Consider the following 27238-nt stretch of genomic DNA (forward strand, 5'->3'; position numbering starts at 1 on the left):
AACATACAAAGAGATGTTGCTTTACTAGACACAGGGGCAGAAGTTACTATTATCCATGGAAATCCTAGGAAACACACAGGGACCCGCATGATGATTAATGGGTTCGGAGGGGCAGAAACGCCTGCTGTCCGAACAACTATCAGAATGGCATTGGGAAATGGGCCTCCGCGCTGGGTAACGGTCTTAATATCGTCAGTAAAGGAACATATTATTGGGATGGACCGTTTAAAGGGAACCACACACAACACCTCGTTTGAGCGATTCTCATTTGGGATACGGGCGATCACTGTGATTGCAGGGGAAGCAAAGTGGGAACCAGTAGTAATACCACGGCCATCGCGTATAGTGACTATGAAACAGTACCGAATACCTGGGGGACACAAAGAAATAGGGGAAACCATACAAGGGCTCTTGGAGGCGGGTATCATTAGACATGAGGTGTCCCCCTACAATAGCCCTGTTTGGCCTGTGCAGAAACCAGACAAAAGTTGGAGGATGACTGTGGATTACCGACAACTGAACAAATTTGCCCCTCCTCTGGCAACCGCTGTCCCAGATGTAGTAACTATAACAGAGCGGCTGTCTGAAGAAGGTGCGGAGTGGTATGTGGTAATCGACCTGGCCAATGCCTTTTTCTCCATTCCAATAGCTGAAGAATCCCAGGACCAGTTTGCATTCACTTGGGAAGGGAGGCAATACACGTTTAAACGCCTACCTCAAGGTTACCTACATAGCCCTACCCTATGCCACGGATTGGTGGCCCGGGACCTGGACATGTGCACGTTGGCTCCTAATGTCTCACTGGCACACTACATCGATGATAGAAACATAGAAACATAGAAAATAGGTGCAGGAGCAGGCCATTCAGCCCTTCTAGCCTGCACCGCCATTCAATGAGTTCATGGCTGAACATGAAACTTCAGTACCCCCTTCCTGCATTCTCGCCATAACCCTTGATCCCCCGAGTAGTAAGGACTTCATCTAACTCCCTTTTGAATATATTTAGTGAATTGGCCTCAACTACTTTCTGTGGTAGAGAATTCCACAGGTTCACCACTCTCTGGGTGAAGAAGTTTCTCCTCATCTCGGTCCTAAATGGCTTACCCCTTATCCTCAGACTGTGACCCCTGGTTCTGGACTTCCCCAACATTGGGAACATTCTTTCTGCATCTAACCTGTCTAAACCCGTCAGAATTTTAAACGTTTCTATGAGGTCCCCTCTCATTCTTCTGAACTCCAGTGAATACAAGCCCAGTTGATCCAATCTTTCTTGATAGGTCAGTCCCGCCATCCCGGGAATCAGTCTGGTGAACCTTCGCTGCACTCCCTCAATAGCAAGAATGTCCTTCCTCAAGTTAGGAGACCAAAACTGTACACAATACTCCAGGTGTGGCCTCACCAAGGCCCTGTACAACTGTAGCAACACCTCCCTGCCCCTGTATTCAAATCCCCTCGCTATGAAGGCCAACATGCCATTTGCTTTCTTAACCGCCTGCTGTACCTGCATGCTAACCTTCAATGGCTGATGTACCATGACACCCAGGTCTCGTTGTACCTTCCCTTTTCCTAATCTGTCACCATTCAGATAATAGTCTGTCTCTCTGTTTTTACCACCAAAGTGGATAACCTCACATTTATCCACATTATACTTCATCTGCCATGCATTTGCCCACTCACCTAACCTATCCAAGTCACTCTGCAGCCTAATAGCATCCTCCTCGCAGCTCACACTGCCACCCAACTTAGTATCATCCGCAAATTTGGAGATACTGCATTTAATCCCCTCGTCTAAATCATTAATGTACAATGTAAACAGCTGGGGCCCCAGCACAGAACCTTGCGGCACTCCACTAGTCACTGCCTGCCATTCTGAAAAGTACCCGTTTACTCCTACTCTTTGCTTCCTGTCTGACAACCAGTTCTCAATCCACGTCAGCACACTACCCCCAATCCCATGTGCTTTAACTTTGCACATTAATCTCTTGTGTGGGACCTTGTCGAAAGCCTTCTGAAAGTCCAAATATACCACATCAACTGGTTCTCCTTTGTCCACTTTACTGGAAACATCCTCAAAAAATTCCAGAAGATTTGTCAAGCATGATTTCCCTTTCACAAATCCATGCTGACTTGGACCTATCATGTCACCATTTTCCAGATGCACTGCTATGACATCCTTAATAATTGATTCCATCATTTTACCCACTACTGAGGTCAGGCTGACCGGTCTATAATTCCCTGTTTTCTCTCTCCCTCCTTTTTTAAAAAGTGGGGTTACATTGGCTACCCTCCACTCCATAGGAACTGATCCAGAGTCAATGGAATGTTGGAAAATGACTGTCAATGCATCCGCTATTTCCAAGGCCACCTCCTTAAGTACTCTAGGATGCAGTCCATCAGGCCCTGGGGATTTATCGGCCTTCAATCCCATCAATTTCCCCAACACAATTTCCCGACTAATAAAGATTTCCCTCAGTTCCTCCTCCTTAATAGACCCTCTGACCCCTTTTATATCCGGAAGGTTGTTTGTATCCTCCTTAGTGAATACCGAACCAAAGTACTTGTTCAATTGGTCTGCCATTTCTTTGTTCCCCGTTATGACTTCCCCTGATTCTGACTGCAGGGGACCTACGTTTGTCTTCACCAACCTTTTTCTCTTTACATACCTATAGAAACTTTTGCAATCCGCCTTAATGTTCCCTTAATGTACTAATAAGGGGACCCACCGAGGCAGTGGTGTCAGAAACGCAAGCTGCTTTAGTCCAACATATGCGAGACAGGGGCTGAGAGATAAATCCGAAGAAGATGCAGGGCCCTAGCCAGACTGTCCAGTTTCTGGGGATCCAATGGTCTCAGGGTGAGCGTGTCATACCCGAGCGCGTGAAGAATAAAATTCAAGAAATGGCCACCCCCACGAATAAAACTGAGACACAACGGTTTGTGGGACTATTGGGTTACTGGAGGATACACATACCTCACCTCACAATGTTATTAAAACCACTGTATGCCGTAACACGAAAAAAGGCCCACTTCGAGTGGGGAAAGGAACAACTGGTGGCTTTTGATGCAGCCAAAGAAGCCGTAGCTCAAGCTTTACCCCTGGCCCTGCGAGTGCCTGGGCAGCCTTTTGAGCTACAGGTATCCGTTACCAATGACACTGCAGTATGGAGTTTGTGGTAGGTTCAACATGGCACTCGTATACCGTTAGGGTTCTGGTCTAGAAAATGTACAGATGCTGCTACTCGTTACACCCCATTTGAGAAACAGTTAGTAGCATGTTATTGGGCCCAAACAGAAACAGAAGGACAGACAGGGGACGACAAAGTCAGTTTAAGACCAGACCTACCCATATTATCCTGGGTTCTCTCAGAAAATGAGACACACAAGGTCGGGCGAGCGCAGCAAAGCTCCATAGTGCGCTGGAAATGGTATATCGCAGACAAAGCAAGTAAAGGAAAAGGAGGAATCACCCGACTACATGAGCATGTGGCTGAATACCCACAAACAGCTGAGAGTGAACTTACGCAGTCATCTGTCAGTTTAACCCAAGAGTCACCGATCTCCTGGGGCGTGTCTTTTGAACAGTTAACACCTGAAGAACGTAGCCATGCCTGGTTCACAGATGACTCAGCGGTCTGGCGAAATGGCCTTCGGCGATGGCGAGCCACTGCCTTCAATCCAAAAAGCCAGACAATTGTGAATGATGAGGGCGTGGGAGGCTCCAGCCAGCTAGCAGAACAAGCAGCTGTCGTCCTTGCGTTAGAAGAGGAACAGCAACAAGTACACATATATACTGACTCATGGGCAGTAGCCAATGGCATGGCGAGCTGGATGCGAAACTGGCATGAACATAACTGGCAAATAACTGGGAAAGACTTGTGGGGAAAGCACCTATGGAAACAAATATGGTCCAAAGCCCAGAAGATGAAAATAACTGTATATCATGTGGACGCTCACATGAAAAACACTTCAAAGACCGCTGAATATAATAACACCATTGATAATAAAGCCCGGGTACGGGCTGTCAAAGAGGCGGAAGACGAAGAATATGGCATAGGCAAGTGGGCCCACCACAAATCTGGACATTTGGGCATTCAGGGTACAATAAAATGGGCACGAAATGGGGGTTACATTTGACTACGGATGGTGTTAAACAGATCATAAACACCTGTGAAATTTGTCAAAAGGTGAAGCATTTTCCCCTACAATGACAAACCGGTGGACACAACCAGCACAAATATGGCAAGTTGTTTATGGACCTTTACCATTGCAACAATGGTACCAATATTTGTTCACTGCTGTTGATACCTGTTCTGGACTTTTGATAGCTTATCCAGTGACTAAAGCGAATCAACAAAGTACGATTAAAGGACTGGAGAATTTAATCACATACTACAGCAGAAGTACAGTCCGATAATGGGTCGCACTTCACAGGTCAAACAGTGCAACAGTGGGCGGTAGACAACGGGATCTATTGGATGTTTCACACACCTTACTATCCACAGGCTGTGGGTTAATAGAATGCATGAATGGACTACTTAAGCAACAGATTAAAATATTAATTCCCACTAACACATTGCAAGGGTGGTTAAAGGTCTTACCACAAGCAGCGCGCAATCTGAATCACCGAACATTATGGGGGGGAACTCCCATAAGCCACATGATGGGCAAAGTTAGTGTCCCTACTATTGAAAAAGAAAATCAGACTCAGGACACAGTTTGTGAAGGAGGAAAAGTGTGGTGCAGTACCCCCAGAAACCCTTACAAGCAGGGGAAATCTTAGCGAAAGGAGAAGGAAACACATATTGGGTGCTCCTGACTGGTCAAGATATTCCTCTCTGTGTTGACAAGGGTAAATTGACTAAACGAGGCTGAAATTAATATACTTATGCTTCCTCCCATAGGGGTTCTGCCCAAAATGGCGACTTACCAACTCGTGCTGGCAAGTCTCTGTGTCTCGTTATCTGTGACTGTGCTACTTCCATCCTCAAACACAGCTTGGGATGGCCGTACAGGATGGCAGTTAGCTAACACTGATCGTACGCAAGACAATCAAGGGTGGATTGTATTGGTGGGACATCTTTTACGGATGGTCCCCAAAAACATCCGCCGCTTTGAAGCTGTTATCGTTGTTTTACTCGTCGCGTTATTACTGCTTGTATGTATTCTTAGGTGTAGATTACGGGCGTTGCTTGCGCATACTCAACGTGTAACTGATGCATTACGCCTTCAACTTGATTATATTACTTAGAATGTCTAAATATCAAGGGTGGATTGTATTGTATGGAGTTAATCACATACTGTTAATTATGATATTTAGTCATTTACAGTGTGTCTCTGTCCCATGCCCTGTAGAACGTTGTTGCTATAGAGAGAGAGGGAAGCGACCTTGGGACCCACACCAGCTTGTTATGAGACAGTCGGCACCTCAAGATCTCCTGCTTTGTGGACAAGCAGCTGGGGCCTTACAGATTAGGAGTTGGCCATAAGCCACATGCACCCATGTTTTGTTCAATAGTATGTTTGTTTAATAGTATAAAGGAGCGGCACTGTCCTGTAGCTCTTTGAACTTCACCTTGAACCGTGATTCGCGAGCGGTGCCGGGACCCCCAATGCTCCAGACCAGCCGTCGCTGTGGAGTTCCCGACGGGCTGAAGGTCGTGAGTGTTGTTGCATCTTATCATACTTCTCTTTTCTTCGTAAACTGTATTAATATGTTTCTTTTCTCTCAATAAACAGTATCTTATTCTTTACTTCATCAGTCTTGTCTCTTATTTAACATTCATCCAGATCCCGAACCTGGGTCTATTATTATCGATCCAAAACACCCTCAGTTCGAATCAGAGGAACCCCACTCTCTCTGCTATCACCTCATAACTGGCATCATCTGAGTGAATCGCTTCTCCACCCTCTCCAAGGCCTTGACATCCTTCCTAAAGTAAGGTGCCCAACACTGGATACAATATACTAACTATGGTCTAACCAATGATTTGTATAGGTTTAGCATTACCTCAGCTTTTATATTCTATGTCCCTAGTTAGAAACCCTCAGATCGCATACATTTTTGATAACTTTATCAACATCCTCCCACTTTTAAGATTTGTGAATTTGAACCTCCTAAATCCCTCTGTTCCTCTACAACTTTAAAAGTTTTACCATTTACTATACATTTCCACTCCTTATTTTCCTCCCAAAATGTATTACCTCACAATTCTCCAAATTAAATGTAATTTGGTTTCTCTCTGCCCGATCCACCAATGTCCTCCTGAAGTTACTTACAGTGCTTTTCACAGCTAACCATGCTCTCTATAGTTTATGTCATCCTCGCAATTTCATATTGAGCCCCCACACCTGAGTCCAGATCATTTTCACATATTCAGATGAGCAAGGGTCCCAACACTGACCCCCCGGGAGATACCTCTGTTTAATTCCTCCAATCTGAAAAGCATCCTTTAACCAAGACTCTGTTTTCTATCCACTTGCCAACTCCCTACTCATGCTGTCATATGTTCTTTACTATCATGTGACTTAATGTTATCAACAAATCTCTATGTGACACCTTATCAAAAAACGTTTTAAAAGCTTTCAATACCACATCCATTGCATTTCCTTTGTCATTACATTGTTACTTACAAAGAATTCTATTACATTTTCTGTAACCTCCCCCTGCCCTACAACCCTCTGAGAACTCTGCGTCCTCCAACTCTGGCCTCCTGAGCATCTCTCACTTTTTTCACACCACTATTGGCAGCCGTACCTTCAGCCATTGAGGCCCTAAGCTCTGGAATTCCCTCCCTAAACCTCTCCACCCCTTCTCTCCTCCTGTAAGACCCTCCATAAAAGATTATGCACAGCAGTGGTCATAAATCATGTAGCAGCTATGATACCCTCATTGCACAGCACTCCAAGGTGCCTACATTGTTTAAAGGAGGAGAGACCGGGTGGATGGCTCCATGGCTCTTGACCTCATGGAGATTGCCCCTGGCACCAAAAGAGCACCTTGACCTGGGTGCCTCACCATCAGTTTGTTGTTCCTCAGATGAGACTGCCACCTTCAAGAAGAGTACAGTATGCACCTTAGGCACGTGTAAAGAGTGCAAAAGGGAAATGGCTGTGTACAATGCTTCAAATGCTACCCCCCAGAGGGTGCGGGAGTACCCAATTTAGTTGTACCATGTTTGATTTTGGATGCCCTCACAAGAAATGTGTCCAAATATTAACATCATCATCATCGTCATCATAGGCAGTCCCTCAAAATCGAGGAAGACTTGCTTCCAGACTGAAAGGGATTCTTAGGTGACTGAACAGTCCAACCTGGTTTGCTGCACACTCCTTCCTCTGGCTGCGCTTGTTTTCTGCATGCTCTTGGCAACGAGACTCAAGGTGCTCAGCACCCTCCCAGGTGCTCTTCCTCCACTTAGGGCGGTCTTTGGCCAAGGATTCCCAGGTGTCAGTGGGGATGTTGCATTTTATCAAGGAGGCTTTGAGGGTGTCCTTGAAATGTTTCCTCTGCCCACCTGGGGCTCGCTTGCCATGTAGGAGTTCCGAGTAGAGCGCTTACTTTGGGAGTCTTGTGTCAGACATGCAAACAATGTGGCCCACCCAATGGAGCTGGTCGAGTGTGGTCAGTGCTTCGATGCTGGGGATGTTGGCCTCATCGAGGACACTAACGTTGGTGCGTCTGTCCTCCGAAGGGATTTGCAGGATCTTGCAGAGGCATCGTTGGTGGTATTTCTCCAGCGGTATGGTCCCGCCCTCCTGTATGGCTCAAAGACGTGGACCATATACAGTAGACACCTCAAATGCTAACAATGCACTCACTGCCGGCTTGCTCTGATAGCAGTGCACTTCTTCCTCATTTTCAGTCAAGCATTGATTTGGTTGGTGACCTCCCTCCAGCTGGGATCTGTACTTTTACTGGAAGGTGGCACTCAGCCTGAAATAGTTCTACCCACCTTTGGTGCAACTTCTGCACAAGGACCTGCAATCTTCAGCATCAAAAGCATCAACGGTGCCCATATGTCACTTTTGTGCCATTGCAAACTTTTCTGTTACCAACGCAATTTTCCCTTTCATAGAAAGCAGCAGCCCTTTAAGAGATGCTGGTCTCTCATCTGTTCTCCAGTCAAGTGTGCTACCAGCCCAAGCCCTCTAAGCCAGCTTTTCCTGCGCTTATGGCCTATTTGAAATTGAGGGGTGCTCCTTATCTTACGAAATTTGGCGTCACCTGCTACTCACAGAAAAAGAAAGAGTTGCCTTTATATAGCGCTTTTCATAACCTCAGAATATCCCAAAGTGCTTCACAGCCAATGAAGCATAGCAAGGTCCCACAACAGCAATGTGATAATCAGCAGATCATCTACTTTTAGTGATGTTTTTTGCGGGATAAATATTGGCCAGGACACCAGAGAGAATTCCCCTACTCATCTTCGAAACAATGCCATTAAATCTTTTATGCTCGGTTGAGAGAGCAGAGTGGTCTAGGTTTAACGTCTCATCCAAAAGACTCCCTCAGTACTGCACTGGTATGTCAGCCTAGATTTTGTGCTCAGGTCTCTGGAGTGGGCTTGAGCCCATAACCTTCTGACTCTGAGTGGTACCCACTGAGCAACAGCTGACACCTGAGCTACAACTACAGATGTGCCTGTGTAACTGGCCAGCACAACACCATTTTTAGATTGCAAAATCAGGTTGTGCAGTGATTACAAAAGGCCCGTTGCTATACAAACCTCTTCACACCTCAATGCCAAAAATAATCCAACACTGTACTGCAGCCAACTTGCCAATTACCAATTATAAACCCTTTCAGTTTAATCAACTGAACGATGAGTAAATATTTATCCAGTGTGTGCAGCCCGTCACTGATGGTATAATACCAGTGAAGTAACATCAATCTTGGCACAATTACCAATTGTCAGAACAGCAGGAAGGATCCTGTTTTTCCACAGTTTGTTTTTCTTTTATTTGTGAGAAAAATTGACTTTTTGTTGCGATGATTTGGGTGAGGGATGTCCGTGCCGGAGAATGGAATGCTTTCCCCATATTGTCATCTAATATATCTGACCGAGGCCCTGTACAATCGAAGCACGCCTTCCATTTCCCCACACTGAGGGCAAAATTCACTCCAAGGTTGGGCTTGGCATGGCTTGGGTGTGAGGTTAAGTTCCCTTTGCTCAGTCCCAACAATGTGCCTGAATGCAATCTCAGAAGAATGAAAACCTGCTGCACCTGACATCTCCATCACTCACACCAATGTGGCTTCTGTGATGAAGATTGGTACGGCTGATAGGGAGAATTAAAAAAATTAATTCTTGGTATCTGGCCATCTCTGTCAAAACCGACATTTATTGCCCATTTACAACAACAGCAACCTGCATTTATATAGCACCTTTATCGTAGTACAGGTTGAACCTCCCTTATCCAGAACTCCCTTATCTGGAACCACCCCTCGTCCAGAACCGTTCCCGGCCACCGGGTGGCGCAAGCGCAGAACTCTGACATGAATAAATTAAAGTCCTTCCTCGCTGCCGACTCCCGCAATCGCTGGCCTGACCCCGTGATCCACCGCCCCTCCCCTCCCGCCCCTCCCCTCCACCCCCCCCCCAATCCCCATGATCTCTCTGCCGCACTCCCAGCCCCAAGCCAGCCAGCCCTGATATCCCCTTGCTCAGTACCTGTACCAATCCATTTAACATGATCACCCCTCGTCCAGAAAAATCCCTAATCCGGAACAGGCCAGTTCCAGAGGGTTCCGGATAAGAGAGCTTCAACCTGTAAAATGTCCCAAGGAGCGTAATCAGACAAAAATTTGATATTGAAACACATAAGGAGACAGGACCTGTAATCGAAAGCTTGGTCAAACATGTAGGTTTTAAGGAGAATCTTAAAGGAGGCGAGGTAGAGAGGTTTAGGGAGGGAATTCCAGAGCTTAAAGCCTTGGCAGCTGAAGGCACGGCCGCCAATGGTGAAGCGATGAAAATCAGGGATGCACAAGAGGCCAGAATTGGAGAAGCACAGAGTTCTCGGAGGGTTGTAGGTCTGGAGGAGGTTACAGAGATAGGGACAGGTGAGGCCATAAAAACAAGGATGTATATTTTAAATCCAAGGCATTGCTGGACCTGGAGCCAATGTAGTCAGTGAGCACAGGAGTGATGGGTGAACGAGACCGTCCCTGGTTTCCCTTAGAAGGTAGTTGTGGGCTTTCTGCTTGAAGGTTTAATGCAACTGAATGCCTTGTGTTGTAGGCATTAGGCACCTGCTGAATATATCTATACACTAGGCATTAAGCACCTGCTGAATGTATCTATACGCGTATATGTTTAAAATGGCCAAATATAAAATGGCTGCCCAAGCATGATGGGAACTCAGTTAGTCAAGCAATGAACTGCTGACTGAGGCTGACCGAGCAATGACCCTGTGAGGCCCACTACCGGGAATGCCTTGGATCAACTGCTTGAGACAAGATAACTATAACGAACCATTATAGTGCCTGGTATGGAATGTCCTTAATCAATGACTTCACACAGCAGAGCCCTGAGGAACAGAGATAATGGGGGGGCCTGCATCACATAACAGGGTCATGAATCAGCCCGAGCTGACAAGAACCAAACATACAGCCCCTGAGGTATCAGGGGAATTCTATTGGGTTAAAGAAACCTATATGTAATCTATAATCGTTATGACTGGATTGTGTCCAGCTGATGTGGGCTGAAGTAACTGTAATGAACTGTTGTAAAACATATAAATATCGATGGATTTCTTTGTTCAGTGGAGTGGAGTGCCTGGAGTTGGACAAGAGGCTCTCTCCCCGCCGACGTAATAAAAGCCGTTTTGGCGTTGGAACCGACCCAGAGTGTCGAGTGATTCTTGCAGGAAAACATTCACGCTAACACCTTGCTAGGCCACTTCAGAGCCAACCACATTGGTATGGGACTGGAGATACATATGGGCCAGACAGGGAACAGCACCAATCCTGTACATGTCCTTCTTTGACCTCACAAAGGCCTTTGACACTGTCAACCGCGAGGGACTATGGAGCGTCCTCCTATATTTCGACTGGCCCCAAATGTTTGTCAGCATTCTCCGCCTGCTCCACGATGACAGGCAAGCCGTGCTCCTGACCAATGGATCTACCACAGACCCAATCCACATCCGGACCGGGGTCAAGCAGGGCTGAGTCATCGCGCCAATGCTCTTCTCGATCTTCCTCGCTGCAATGCTCCATCTCCTGCTAGAGTGGAACTAAACTATAGAACCAATGGAAACATGTTCAACCTTTATCGCCTCCAGGCTAGATCCAAGGTCGTCCCATCCTCTGTCATCGAGCTACAGTACGCGGACGATGCTAGCGTCTGTGCACATTCAGAGGCTGAACTCCAAGCATCGTCAACATCTTCACCGAGGCATACGAAAGCATGGCCTGACACTAAACATCCATAAGATAAAGGTCATTCACCAACCTGACCCCGCCACATAGCACTGCCTCCCGGTAATCAAAATCCACAGCGCAACCTTGGACAGCGTGGACCATTTTCCATAACTCGGGAGCCGACTATCAGCAAGGGCAGACATCGATGACGAGGTCCAACACCGCCTCCAGTGCGCCAGCGCAGCCTTCGGTCGCCTGAGGAACAGAATGTTCAAAGATCAGGCCCTCAAATCTGGCACCAAGCTTATGGTCTACAGGGCAGTAGTGATACCTGCCCTCCATTATGGCTCAGAGACATGGACCACATACGGTAGACACCTCAAATCGCTGGAGAAATACCACCAGCGCTGCCTCTGCAAGATCCTGCAAATCCACTGGGGGATAGACACACCAACGTCAGTGTCCTCGATCAGGCCAACATCCCCAACATCAAAGCACTGACCACACTCGATCAGCTCCATTGGGCGGGCCACATTGTCCACATGTTCAGCACAAGACTCCCAAAGCAAGCGTGCTATTCAGAAATCCCACACGGCAAGCAATCCCCAGGTGGGCAGAGGAAACATTTCAAGGACATCCTCAAAGCCTCCTTGATAAAGTGCAACATCCTCACCGGCACCTGGGAATCCCGGGCCTAAGACCGCCCTAAGTGGAGGAAGAGCATCTGGGAGGGTGCTGAGCACCTCGAGTCTCGTCGCCGAGAGCATGCAGAAATCAAACGCAGGCAGCATAAGGAGCGTGCGGCAAACCAGACTCCCCACCCACTCTTTCCCTCAACGACTGTCTGTCCCACCTGTGACAGAAACTGTATTTCCCGCATTGGACTGTTCTGTCACCTAAGGGCTCACTTTTAGAGTGGAAGCAAGTCTTCCTCGATTTCGAGGGACTGCCTATGATGATGATGAGACTGGTTAAGGACAGCAGGTTACCTTTCCTAAACGACATCAGTGAACCAGTTAGATTTTGCAACAATCTGACAGCTTTTACTGATATCAGATTTTCCAGACGTTTAGGCTATCTGTCTGAACTGGATTAGAAACCCAAGTCCCGGAGGTTGTAGTATCATTCATGACCTCAGGATATCACAAAGCGATTCACAGCCAATGAAATACTTTTGAAGTGTAGTCGCTGTTTTAATGTAGGAAACACAGCAAGATCCCAGAAACAGCAATGAAATAAATGGCAGATAATTTGTTTTAGTGATGTTGGTTGAGGGATAAATATTGGGCAGGACACTGAGGACAATGCCCCTGCTCTTCTTCGAAATAATGACATGGGATATTTTACGTCCACCTGAGAGGGTTTTATGTTTCATCCGAAAGACAGCACCTCCGACAGTGCAAAACTCCCTTAAGGGCTTGGTGGTCTCGGGGTATGTTTCTCGATCGGGGGTTTCATTGGTTAATATGTGAGAGGTCCCGGGTCCATAGCTGATATTTTACTGGCACAGACACGATGGGCAGAATGGCCACCTTCTGAGCTGTAAATTTCTATGATTCTATGGAGTGTCAGTCGGGATTATGTGCTTAAGTCTCTGGAGTGGGACTTGAACGCACAACCTTCTGACTCAGTAGGCCAGAGTACCACCGATGAGTCATGGCTGACACCAGGATATTAATTCACTCCAAGGGTTCACATTAAGTAATAATGGGCAAGAGAGAATTTCTAACAGTTGCTATCGAGTGGCTGAACATCTAACCTTGCCGTCTGGCAATTGGCCATTAAATTTGCTGACAGTAACTGCCCTTCACTGGCCCTGCACTTATTGCAGCTGTCAGCCGTGCTCTGTCCCTTGGGGGAAAGGGCGGGGGGCAGAGATCCTGAGGCAAAATAAAGGGGGGAGGGGATGAGAGTGAAATGGGTCATCAGTCCGTTCTTCCTGATGTTTGCACTAGGGGAATGGGTGTTTCTGGGAGGGGCAACGGTCAAGAAAATTGGACCCCTGAATCACGCGATGTAAGAGCGCACAGAATCCAAACTCGGTGCTGTATTTTGGAGCGATTTCTCTCTAGAATATGCTTTGTATCATAATGCAGTGCCTTTAAACAGATCTTCCTCATTTTCAGGTTTGCATAATTCTATCTGCAAATAAATGGGCAATTATTGATCTCAGAAAAGCTCCCTGTCCGAGGCCATCCCAAAACTTACCACTAAGGCACCCACCAGCCTTGTTAATATTTGTGGAATGGGACACTTGCCATGTGATATAATAAATGACAATGTTGGGGACATCTGAGAATGTGGAAAGAGCCTGAGGGGTGGCTGAATGTTGGTCCAGTGAAGAGGGAGATTTGGTCGGCATTCAATACGCTCTATTATATGAAAGGGAGAAAGTGTGTTAAATGTTAAATAGAGAACCTGCTCTAAAGAAGTCTGCCCCATTTTGTTGCAAAAGTAAACTAACTTTTCGGAGCTCACTGCAGATTGTATCACTAGTTGGTACAATCTATAACTCTGCCTCACCTGGCTCAGCCCAGCTTCCCTGCCAATCCGAATCATTTTTATTTTGTAGTGACAGTTGGTTAGTAAACAAAGGGGTTAGATACAGAGTAAAGCACCCTCTACACCATCCCATCAGGCATGCCCAGGTCCAAGATACAGCACAGGTTAAATACAGGATGAAGCTCCATCTACACTGCCACATCAAGCATGCCCAGCCCAAGACACAGTAAAGGTTAGATACAGAGTAAAGCTTCCTCATTGCATGAGATGAAATTTTATGGAGAATCGGGGCCGAAATTCGGTACCATCCTGTTTGGGGGTGGTAACCGAGGCGAGGCAGGATTTCCTGTGGTCCCGCCCCAGCAGCAAAATTGGGGTTACCGCCGCCAAGAGCAAGTGGAGCGCAATGTCGCGCACTCCACTTCCTCTCGGGGGCGGGACTGGGGCGATAAGCGCAGGAAGTTTCCAGCGCTACGTGGAGCACCGCGTAACGCTGCTGGAAGCACAGGGCCCTCTCCTTCCGTTAAAGGAGAGGGCACGCTGCGAGCTCTGCAATGGGGAGAGAGGCCACCACTTCACCACCAGGGAGCAAGGTGCCATGACAGCAGCCCGGCACAGAATCGGAGTGCCAGGCTGCGACATTGTGGCATGGACCCTGCGGTTTCCACAAGGCAGGGCCACGACCGGCAAGTTGGCCATTTAAAAATAAATTGCATGCCGCACCTCCCCTTTAATTTTCGCCCCGCGATGGAGTGCGACCCAGTTCGTGACCCGTGAAGCGGGAGTGGGCATCGCTCATGGCGGCCGGACGGGGCGCTTCTCTCTGGGGCAAAAACGGGCCACTGGCACAGCGCTCCAGGGTGCTACTGGCGGGAGCGGGGCGTTACCGGTTTGTGCCTCCGCTAACTCACACGGGCGAGATGTCGTTTGTGCCTGGAGGCCTGGAGGTGCAAACGACGCAATTTCTCCCCCAGGGAGACTACAGCATAGTGTATGTAGAATAACATTTGAAGTTCTATGCTAGCTGAACTTTGAAAGCAGACTTTCCTGCTACCAGCTCTATCTGTGCATAACACTAGCAACTGTCATCAAATTTTGTTTACAGCTGTAAAATTGTATGTTTCTCTCTTCTGAAATATGCTCATTGCCTTTCTTTTGTGATCCATATGCAGCACAATAAACTGAGGATAATAATACTCTTTTGAGAATAATACGCTTCAGAGAAACATGTCCAATATTGGCAATTTCATTTGATACCCATATATTGCAATGTAAGATCATTCTCAGTCCTCCTCATTACCTTGATCTTTTTCTTCAAATTGAACAGCGCCTTTGCACATCTTTACGCATGCGGATTACACTGCCTGGCAGCCCCCTGTCGACTGCTGGTCCCTGTGTTATTCATGGTTGCACTTGCATTGAGCACTTTGTAATTTCCTCCCATTTTTATTTCATTGTTCTTGAGATTTAGGTGATACTAGTAAAGCAGCATCATTGGTTATCCTTTGAGACGGTAGTGATGGGCGTTCCTCTTGAACCACTGCAGTTCTTGTGGCGATGGTGCTCCAACAATAGTATTAAGTGGGGAATTCCAGGATATGGATGATGAACCAATGCCAATACATGTCCAAGTCAGGATGGTGTGCGCAATTTGGTGGGGAAGCTTGGAGGGGATGGTGTTCCCAAGACATTGCTGCTCTATCCTTCTCAGTGGTAGAGGTCGCAGGGATGGGAGGTATAAGATCCAACAGGGACCCTGGTTCCAAATGATTCGTGGTTTACCCATATTGGGGACAGTGATTTAACTTTATTCAGCATAAGCAAGACTTAATACATTACAATATTGGAGCAGCAGTTTACAGAGTATAATTAAGACTTAAATTACCACTTATAATCGGGGTAGAAGCTGCAGCCATGAGTAGGCTGCATCCTATGTCTCTGTCTCTCATCTCTCCTCATCACTCAGGTGTCTCCTTGATTCTTCCTGAAATTTTCTACTGTATCTCTGAAATCTTCTAGTCCTGAAATCTTCTACAATTTGTGGCTGTTAGGACCCCCTTCTTCTACCCATACTCTCATTCAAAACCTATGGAATCCTCCTGAACCAATCACTGGCTGACACCCAAATCCAAAATCCAATCATAAAGATGCCATGTTCATAGCACCTTGGTTTACGCAGGTTTTTAGTCTTATAGCACTCTTACATCATCGGCTTTTGACCATCAAGACTCATATCTGGGGTAGTTATGGCAATACAAAAGGAATACATCTCCGTAGGTTGGGATATGGCCCTTGGAGTTCACCTTTGTTTTCATAATTTGAGTACAGCTGTGGCTCAGTGGGTAGCACACTTGCCTCTGAGTCAAGAAAGTTGTGGGTTCAAGTCCCACTCCAGGGACTTGAGCACATAAATCTAGGCTGACACTCCAGTGCAGTGTTGAGGGTGTGCTGCACTGTTGGAGTTGCTGTCTTTCAGATGAGATGTTAAACTGAGGTCCTGTCTGCTCTCTCAGGTGGATGTAAAAGAGAGCATGACACTATTTCAAAGAAGAGCAGGGGAGTTATCCCCGGTGTCCTGGCCAATATTTATCCCTCAATCAACATAACAAAAAAAACAGATTATCTGGTCATTATCACATTGTTGCTTGTGGGAGCTTGCTGTGCGCAAATTGGCTGCTGCGTTTCCCACATTACAAGTGACTGCACTCCAAAAAATAGTTCATTGGCTGTAAAGCACCTTGAGACATCCAGTATTCATGAAAGGCGCTATATAAATCTTTACTTTTCTTTTTCTTTTATAATTCACTGTAGATGTTATAACATTCCAACACAATGGTGACTGCAGCTAACCTTGGTTCCCAGGCTAGCTGTATTATGTCTCATCCTTACTGTTAACTGTAAAAGGGTTATATGTTGTACATAATTCAGGTTACCATTGCATACTGGTGATAATTACAGACTTTTATATTTAACTCTTACACACAATTATAAATCCATTACTGATAATACCAAATACTGATGATTGTAAGGTAGTAAAGCAAGTATTCTAAAAACCAATCAATCCATGATAATCTTAGAGGTGCTGTTGTAGTAACCTTGGCGAGTTGCTGCAGTGCATCCTGTGGATTGTACACATCAAGCCCCACACCAGCGACTTGAGCACATGATCACGGTTAACATTTGAGTGCGGTTACTGAGGGAGTGCCGTACTGTCGGAAGTGCCTTCTTTCGGATGAGAAGGTTGTAAATTAACTGCAGCATTTTCTACATTACAACAGTGACTACACTTGAAAAGTACTTCATTGGCTGAGAAGTGCTTTGGGGCGTCCTGAGATTGTGAAAGGCCCTATAGAAATGCAAGTTCTCTTTTTTCTTTACAATAACCTGCGGAGCCTCATCATTAAAGCAGGCTTTTTACAATCTTCTACTTTATCCAATGGATGCTCAAATTTGCGCCCTCTGCAGGCAGATTGGCCCACTGCGCCCCTTTTATACCAGCTTGGAGATGGTTAACCACGATAATTTGCATTTATATAGCACCATTAAAGTAGCAAAACTTCCCAAGGTGCTTCACAGAAGCGATTCTCAAACAACATTTGACAGCGAGCTAAAGAAGGAGATATTAGGACAGATGACCAAAAGCTAAGGAGAGTCTTAAAGGAGGAGAGAGAGGTGGAAAGGTGGGGCAGGAATTCCAGCCATTAGGGCCTAGACTTCGGAAAGCACAGTGGAGAATGCACAAGAGGTGCATACTCATGTATAAAGAACACATTTGGGTGAGTAACACCTGTGGAACCTCTGGAACTGGGGTTAACGGCTTTGGGAAAGGAAGAAAGATAAATGTTTTAAAAATCAGAATGAGATTTTTTTTTTAACTCTTAACATGGGCTGGGGTTCATTCCCACCTGACACACAGAATGATGTGAGATGTATTTGTTTACTCCCTTTTTAGCAGGTGTACAGCATTCCTCCGTTCTAAACGCACTCTTTCTCTGACATTGCTGCAAGCACCAGATAGAGGAAATTTCCACTAACACACCTACCATGTCATTACACATAATGGGCAGACAAGCTGTCAGCCCACAGAGTACGACTGGAGAGGGGGAAATATTAAAGAGGATTCATTTGGATATTTCTCCTTTAAGGCAGTCCCTCGAAGTCGAGGTTGACTTGGATTGCTGGTCACAGGAATGTGGGAAGGGAGGACCTTGAGACAATCACTATCACTAGGGGGGTAGTGCTGGACAGGCTAATGGGACTCAAGGTAGACAAGTCCCTGGTCCTGATGAAATGCATCCCAGGGTATTAAAAGAGATGGCGGAAGTTATAGCAGATGCATTCGTTATAATCTACCAAAATTCTCTGGACTCTGGGGAGGTACCAGCGGATTGGAAAGCAGCTAATATAATGACTCTGTTTAAAAAAGGGGGCAGACAAAAGGCAGGTAACTATAGGCCGGTTAGTTTAACATCTGTAGTGAGGAAAATGCTTGAAACTATCATTAAGGAAGAAATAGCGGGACATCTAGATAGGAATAGTGCAATCAAGCAGACGCAACATGGATTCATGAAGGGGAAATCATGTTTAACTAATTTACTGGAATTCTTTGAGGATATAACGAGCATGGTGGATAGAGGTGTACCGATGGATGTGGTGTATTTAGATTTTCAAAAGGCATTCGATAAGGTGCCACACAAAAGGTACTGCAGAAGATAAAGGTACGCGGAGTCAGAGGAAATGTATTAGCATGGATAGAGAATTGGCTGGCTAACAGAAAGCAGACAGTCGGGATAAATGGGTCCTTTTCGGGTTGGAAATCGGTGGTTAGTGGTGTGCCACAGGGATCGGTGCTGCGACCACAACTGTTTACAATATACATAGATGACCTGGAAGAGGGGACAGAGTGTAGTGTAACAAAATTTGCAGATGACACAAAGATTAGTGGGAAAGCGGGTTGTGTAGAGGACACAGAAAGGCTGCAAAGAGATTTAGATAGGTTAAGCGAATGGGCTAAGGTTTGGCAGATGGAATACAATGTCAGAAAGTGTGAGGTCATCCACCTTGGGGAAAAAAAACAGTAAAAGGGAATATTATTTGAATGGGGAGAAATTACAACATGCTGCAGTGCAGAGGGACCTGGGGGTCCTTGTACATGAAACTCTTTTTGGGAGTAAACAAAAAACATTAAACCGTGCCCCCCCTCCCCCCGATCTGGGGGAAACACCAAACATTTACAGGCCCTTTTATTTTTTTTTGTGGTATTTTTTGTTTTTTTTTCTTATACATGAAACTCTTTTTGGAGTTCACCTGCAAAACATAAAACATTAAACGGTGCCACCCGACCTGGGTGACACTCCAGACATTTACAAGGCCCTTTTTTTTTTTTTTTTTTTCTTATACATGAATCCCAAAAAAGTTAGTTTGCAGGTGCAGCAGATAATCAAGAAGGCGAATGGAATGTTGGCCTTCATTGCGAGAGGGATGGAGTACAAAAGCAGGGAGGTCCTGCTGCAACTGTGCAGGGTATTGGTGAGGCCGCACCTGGAGTACTGCGTGCAGTTTTGGTCACCTTACTTAAGGAAGGATATACTAGCTTTGGAAGGGGTACAGAGACGATTCACGAGGCTGATTCCGGAGATGAGGGGGTTACCTTATGATGATAGATTGAGTAGACTGGGTCTTTACTCGTTGGAGTTCAGAAGGATGAGGGGTGATCTTATAGAAACATTTAAAATAATTAAAGGGATAGACAAGATAGAGGCAGAGAGGTTGTTTCCACTGGTCGGGGAGACTAGAACTAGGGGGCACAGCCTCAAAATATGGGGGAGCCAATTTAAAACCGAGTTGAGAAGGAATTTCTTCTCCCAGAGAGTTGTGAATCTGTGGAATTCTCTGCCCAAGGAAGCAGTTGAGGCTAGCTCATTGAATGTATTCAAGTCATAGATAGATAGATTTTTAACCAATAAGGGAATTAAGGGTTACGGGGAGCGGGCGGGTAAGTGGAGCTGAGTCCACGGCCAGATCAGCCATGATCTTATTGAATGGCGGAGCAGGCTTGAGGGGCTAGATGGCCTACTCCTGTTCCTAATTCTTATGTTCTTATGTTCTTATGTTCTTATGTTCTTATGTTCTTCTGGATACAGAATGAAAGAGCAGACATTGGAGAACTAGTTAATTCCCTCTTCCTCGCCTCCTTTCCTTTTCCTTTCACGCCACCTCTTTCTCTCCATTGATACCTCTTGTTGCTCCTTCTCGTTCCTCCTCTCCCTTCTCCTCCCTCCTGTTTCTCTTGCTCCTTCCCCTTCTTCCTTCCCCTTTGATTTCTCCATCTCATTCCATCGAGTTTTCCCTCTGCATCTCTGTCTCTCCCTTGCTCTATCGCTCCCGGTTCTCCCTCTCCTCCCTCCCTCCTGTCCTTCCCTCCCTCCTATTCATCCGCTCTCCTGTTCAACAACAACTTGCAATTAGATAGCCCGTTTAACACAGTAAAACATGCTGAGGCACTTCACAGGAGCGTAATCAAACGTTTGACACCAAGCCATATAAGAGGAGCTTCGAGCAACAGCCCAAATGTTTGATCAAAGGGGTAGGTTCTACAGTCGAAGGGAAGAGAGACGGAGAGGTTTAGGTTGGGAATTCCAGAGCTTAGGGCTCCAATGATGGAGTGATCAAAATCAGGGATGCTAAAGAGGCCAGAATTAAAGGAGCGCAGAGATCTCAAGGGTTGTGTGGCTGGAGGAGGTTACAGAGAGAGGGAGGGGCCAGGCCAGGGAGGGATTTGAAAACAATGCTGAGAATTTTAAAATTGAGGCGTTGCTTAACAGGGAAGCAACATAAGTCAGCGTGCACAGGGATGATGGATAAACAGGACTTGGTTAGAGGTAGGACACGGGCAGCCGAGTTTTGGATAAGCTCAAGTTTACGAAATGTGGAAGATGGGAAGCCAGCCAAGAAATTCCTCCTCTTGTTTCTCCCACATTCATAGTGCTCCCTCCTATGTCTCCCTCCTGTCCCTCCCTTCCCTCTCTCCCTCCTGTACCTCTGTCCCTCTCTCCCCTTCCTCTCTCTCTCTCCTGTCCCTCCCTCTCTCCCTCCTGTCCCTCCCTCTCTCCCTCCTGTCCCTTCCCTCTCTCTCTCCTGTCCCTCCCCTCTCCCTTCTATCCTTCTTCCCATCCCTCCCGCTCCTGTCCATCTCTCTCTCCTGTCCCTCCCTTCCTCATTTCCCTCTCTCTCCCTCCTGCCCCTCACTACCTCTCTCCTGTCCCTCGCCCCCTCCTGTCCCTCTCCCTCATGTCCCTCCCTCTCTCCTTCTCTCCTGTCCCTCTACCTCCTGTCCCTCCCTCTCTCCTTCTCTCCTGTCCCTCTCCCTCCTGTCCCTCCCTCTCTCCTTCTCTCCTGTCCCTCTTCCCCTCCCGTCCCTCCTACCCCCCTCCTGTTCCCCTCCTGTCCCTCTCCCCATCCCCCCTGTCTTTCCCTCCTGTCCCTCTCCCCCTCCTCCCTGATCCTCCTGTTGTGCCCTGCGTGTTCGACCCCCCACTTGTTTCCCCCTCCCTCCCATAGCATTCCTCCCTTGTCGCCGCTTTCTCCCCTGGCAGAAGTAAAGCAGTGAAGCCTTCAATAGTCGGGGCTGGCTTTGCTGTGGCCCGCAGCGCCCCCAGGCGGGGAGACGCCGCCCAGCCGTGTCTCCGCCCCGTCCATCTCCGAAAGCTGCTATAAATATTTAGGAACTGGAAGCTCACCGGGTCAGTCCGTTGAAGCTGCTGCTTTTGATTCAATTATCAACAAACAAGAACAAAAACCAGAAGAACAACAACCCCGGCCAACGAAACAATAAAATAACCACGCACATCTGATGTGGGCGAGCCCTGACGACAGACTTTTCACAAATCGCAAACTCCCAGCCCAGTGAGGAGGCAGGAGACCGGATCAATACTGTGCGCTGTTGGTTCAAATACCCAGTCACTGCCAACAGGTAAGTGTGAACATGTCTCCAGGGTTTCTCGTTTAATTTGTAATTCTCCCCAGGATATGGTGCGTGGTTAATTATTTTTTTGTGAAACCAAAAGTTTTTGATCACTTGCAAGAATTGTATTTAAGACAATAATGACATGACTTGCAGTGAGTGGTGTGATCTGCGCCGTTCTCGCCTGAAATCTACAGAACCGCCAGTGGATTGTGTTCATATTTAATCTTGAATCGTTCGAATAACGTGACATTATTTTAAAAAGACACATGGGACGATTCGCCCCGCGTCACTTCAAGTATTTAAAGGTGTGAGTTAAGTTTCAAATTCGCTTTGAATGGTACACGGCTGAGTTATTTCGTTGTGTCCTTGTTGGGAAGCGTGGTGGAAGCGTTAATTTTCACAAGGAAATGGGATAAACACTTAAAAGGGCGGGGGAAATGTGCAGGGTTGCGGGAAGAGTGCGGAGTGGGTCTAATGGGAGAGCTCTTTCGGAGAGAGCACACAGATACCAGGAGCCGAATGGTCTTTGTGTTGTATAGCTGTGTGACTGACATCGTGTCCCTCTATTTCTCTCTCTGCCCCCCAGCCTCTCCGGACACGTGTTGGAGGAAAGTGACCAGGCGTTATATGAAACCGACATATCCCGAGGTGTCAAGTGCCGGGACTTCCCGCCGCTTGCTGCGGTCATACCATTACACCGGGGGGCTGTGGGCCGAGGAAGGAGTTTGAGTTTGAGCCGGTGAATTGGGACTACCTCCTCGGCACTTGGCCGAAAGTTAAGATTGGGCCCGCACACTGGGTAGGTTGCTACAGACACGCACAAGAGAGAGAAAGAGGGGGAACAAGAACGAACAAAATCCTTTGGGGTGGGGTTGGGGGGGGGGGGGTAGATTATGAAATAAAGTTAGTGGAGATATTGAAGGAGGGGGACAGGGTGAGCGAACCCCCAGGGCGCAGGCTGACAGTGAGAGCAAGGGGGGGAAATGAACGACATGGTGCCGCGCTGCAAACATCTGGAACCCGCCTGGCTAAATCTCTCGTCCTACGGTTCGGGCGGCCTGCTGGCCAACGCCACCCTGCCTTGCAATGGGTCAGCCGCGCCTCTGGTGAGGAATGAGGTCGTGGCGAAAGTGGAGGTGGCCGTGCTGACCCTCATCCTGATCCTGGCGCTGACCGGCAACATTGGCGTCCTCCTAGCCATCCACTCCAACCGGCACAAGCCCTCCAGGATGTACTACTTCGTCAAGCACCTGAGCATCGCCGACCTGGTGGTGGCCGTGTTCCAGGTCTTGCCGCAGCTCATCTGGGACATCACCTTCAGGTTCTACGCGCCCGATTTCCTGTGCAGGACGGTCAAGTACCTGCAAGTGGTCGGCATGTTCGCCTCCACCTACCTGCTGATCGTCATGTCCATCGACCGCTGCATGACCATCTGCCAGCCCCTCAAGTCACTCCACCAGCGCTCCAACCGAGCCTATGTCATCTTCTCCTGGGTCACCAGCCTCCTCTTCAGCATCCCGCAGGTCTTCATCTTCTCCCTCAAGCAACTGGACGACGGGACCTCCGACTGCTGGGGAAATTTCATCCAGCCTTGGGGAGCCAAGGCGTACGTCACCTGGTTCGCCCTGTCGGTCTATGTCATCCCGGTCATCATGCTGATCGTGTGCTACTCGCTCATCAGTTTCAAGATCTGGCAGAACGTGAAACTGAAGACCCGGAGGGAGGCCACCACGTCCAAAGGCGGGGTGATGTTGTCCAGGGTCAGCAGCGTAAAGATCATCTCCCGGGCCAAAATCAGAACGGTCACGATGACCTTTGTCATCGTCTTGGCTTATGTCGTCTGCTGGACGCCGTTTTTCATCGTGGAGATGTGGATGGCGTGGGACCAGCAGGCTCCTCGAGAAAGTAAGTTCTTTTAATGAGATAGTTGATTGGAGTGTGAACTGCACTGCCCGAACTTACCTCTCACTGTCCCAACTTACACTGCCCCAACATACCTCTCACTGCCCCAACTTACCTCTCACTGTCCCAACTTACACTGCCCCAACTTACCCTGTCCCAACTTACCTCTCACTGTCCCAACTTACACTGCCCCAACATACCTCTCACTGCCCCAACTTACCTCTCACTGTCCCAACTTACACTGCCCCAACTTACCCTGTCCCAACTTACCTCTCACTGCCCCAACTTACACTGCCCCAACATACCTCTCACTGCCCCAACTTACCTCTCACTGTCCCAACTTACACTGCCCCAACTTACCCTGTCCCAACTTACCTCTCACTGTCCCAACTTACACTGCCCCAACATACCTCTCACTGCCCCAACTTACCTCTCACTGTCCCAACTTACACTGCCCCAACTTACCCTGTCCCAACTTACCTCTCACTGCCCCAACTTACACTGCCCCAACATACCTCTCACTGCCCCAACTTACCTCTCACTGCCCCAACTTACCTCTCACTGTCCCAACTTACACTGCCCCAACTTACCCTGTCCCAACTTACCTCTCACTGCCCCAACTTACCTCTCACTGTCCCAACTTACCTCTCACTGTCCCAACTTACACTGCCCCAACTTACCTCTCACTGCCCCAACTTACCTCTCACTGCCCCAACTTACCTTGTCCCAACTTACCTCTCACTGTCCCAACTTACCTCTCACTGTCCCAACTTACACTGCCCCAACTTACCTCTCACTGTCCCAACTTACACTGCCCCAACTTACCTCTCACTGTCCCAACTTACACTGCCCCAACATACCTCTCACTGCCCCAACTTACCTCTCACTGTCCCAACTTACACTGCCCCAACTTACCCTGTCCCAACTTACCTCTCACTGCCCCAACTTACCCTGTCCCAACTTACCTCTCACTGTCCCAACTTACACTGCCCCAACTTACCTCTCACTGCCCCAACTTACCTCTCACTGCCCCAACTTACCTCTCACTGCCCCAACTTACCTTGTCCCAACTTACCTCTCACTGTCCCAACTTACACTGCCCCAACTTACCCTGTCCCAACTTACCTCTCACTGTCCCAACTTACACTGTCCCAACTTACCTCTCACTGCCCCAACTTACCTTGTCCCAACTTACCTCTCATGTCCCAACTTACACTGCCCCAACTTACCCTGTCCCAACTTACCTCTCACTGCCCCAACTTACCCTGTCCCAACTTACCTCTCACTGTCCCAACTTACACTGCCCCAACTTACCTCTCACTGCCCCAACTTACCTCTCACTGCCCCAACTTACCTCTCACTGCCCCAACTTACCTTGTCCCAACTTACCTCTCACTGTCCCAACTTACACTGCCCCAACTTACCCTGTCCCAACTTACCTCTCACTGTCCCAACTTACACTGTCCCAACTTGCCTCTCACTGCCCTAACTTACCACTCACTGTTCCAACTTACACAGTCCCAACTTACACAGTCCCAACTTACCACTCACTGTCCCAACTTACACTGCCCCAACTTACCCTGTCCCAACTTACCTCTCACTGTCCCAACTTGCCTCTCACTGCCCTAACTTACCACTCACTGTTCCAACTTACACAGTCCCAACTTACACTGCCCCAACTTACCTCTCACTGTCCCAACTTACCACTCACTGCCCCAACTTACACTGCCCCAACTTACCTCTCACTGTCCCAACTTACCACTCACTGCCCCAACTTGCACTCACTGTCCCAACTTACTCACTGCCCAAATTCGTTATACCAATAGTCTTATGTTGGTTATATCATATATTTATAGTTATATTAGATTGACAGTTTTATATTAATTGTATTGGTTATCCTGACAGATGTATATTAGCTATCCTGACAGTTATATTAGTTCTTAGCCTGATAATTAGTTAAATTATTCAAACACTTTTATATTCATTATATTAATATATTGATAGTCGGATATTAATTATACCGACAGCATTATATTAATTACATTTTACTGGTAGTTTGATATTAATTATGTATTATACTAATACCTTTATATTAGTTATATTAATATAATGATAGTCTGATTTTCTTTATATACTGAAAATCACTAGTTATATGCTGACTGCTTGTATATAATATACATTGGTTATTATATACTGACTGATTAAAACTAGCACATACTGACTGGTTAAATACTGACTACATATATATTATAACATTTACTGCCTGCTTACTATAAATACTAATTCATTATATATATATTACATACTTACTGGTTATATACTGGCTGCTTATCATATACACTGATACTGTACATGCTGGCTAGTTATATACCAATGACTTATATCCACTGATTGAATATATACTGACTGCTTACTGTATATACTGATTGATTGGGAGGTAGTTTCCATTTGGGTACAATCGGGAAACTGGGTGCAAATTGCGCTTGAAATTGCGCTGTTTTTCCAAAGTGAAATAATGTTTCAAGTTTCCACCCAAACTAAATTGCATAATCACAAACGTAAAATCTTCCATGAACCAGTGCAATCAGTCAGCGTAATCGAACATAATCGTTTTTCTTCTTTGCATTAAAAGATATTCATTGATGTATTTAAGAGCAGTAACCTGGTGCAGTTTTATTAATACAGCTGACAATGAGTTTATCACAAAAAGTAACCATTTTTAATAAGGGTGACCAGTTTTCTGGGTGGGGCTGGCTTTGAGCGCAATGATTTCTAAACCAGCGTTCTACGAAACTCGATTTATGCTTGACCTAATTTGCGTTTAAAATTCCCAATCTTTGGCACTGGTTTTGCTGATTTCATCTGATAATACCAGCATAAAGAAACAGAAACTCTATTCCAATATACATTACTAACTGGTTATATAGCAACTGGTTATCATACATACTGACTGTTATATATAATACATAATGACTGGTTATTATACATTGTACATATCGACTAGTTAACCAATTGCTTATATATACCAGCCGATTATACATACGTGGTACATTTCTAAGTACATATGACTGGTTATTTTATATACAGACTGATTTTATACATATATATATAATATATAATATCCAATGACTGATTATTATACATAATATATATCGCCTGTTCAATATACTTGATTCAGTGTTACATTTTGGAATCAAGTATCAATCAACATTTGATACACTTGTGGTAGAACTGCCCTAATCACTAATCCTTCACTTTAGATGGCATGACATTCACAGAGTATTGAAAAACCATGGAAAGGGGAATCAAACTGATTCCATGAGCTCTGCTGTATGTATTTTGAAAATAACAGAAATTGAGAATGGTTACAAACAGCAGCCACTTTCAAGGGTCCAGAAGGCCTTGCTCAAGTGGTTTATGATGACATCTGCATCGTCAGTAAAATTAATGCCCTGCAATAATTTCCAGACATTCATCATTTTCAACAGATTATTCCAAAAGTA

General features: G+C 46.6%; 1 protein-coding gene across 1 annotated transcript in view; it reads left to right on the forward strand.

The window, feature by feature from the left end:
• The first annotated feature begins 22825 nt into the window (after positions 1-22825).
• Positions 22826-27238, forward strand: part of oxtra (oxytocin receptor a) — a 47974-nt gene continuing 43561 nt past the window's right edge. Inside the window, exon 1 of the mRNA XM_070894816.1 lies at positions 22826-23738. Within this exon, the coding sequence (XP_070750917.1) occupies positions 22826-23738 (913 nt within the window). The remainder of the gene's footprint in view (positions 23739-27238) is intronic.

The sequence above is a fragment of the Pristiophorus japonicus genome, chromosome 12 (genome assembly GCF_044704955.1).
Source record: "Pristiophorus japonicus isolate sPriJap1 chromosome 12, sPriJap1.hap1, whole genome shotgun sequence".
Lineage (NCBI taxonomy): Eukaryota > Metazoa > Chordata > Chondrichthyes > Pristiophoridae > Pristiophorus > Pristiophorus japonicus.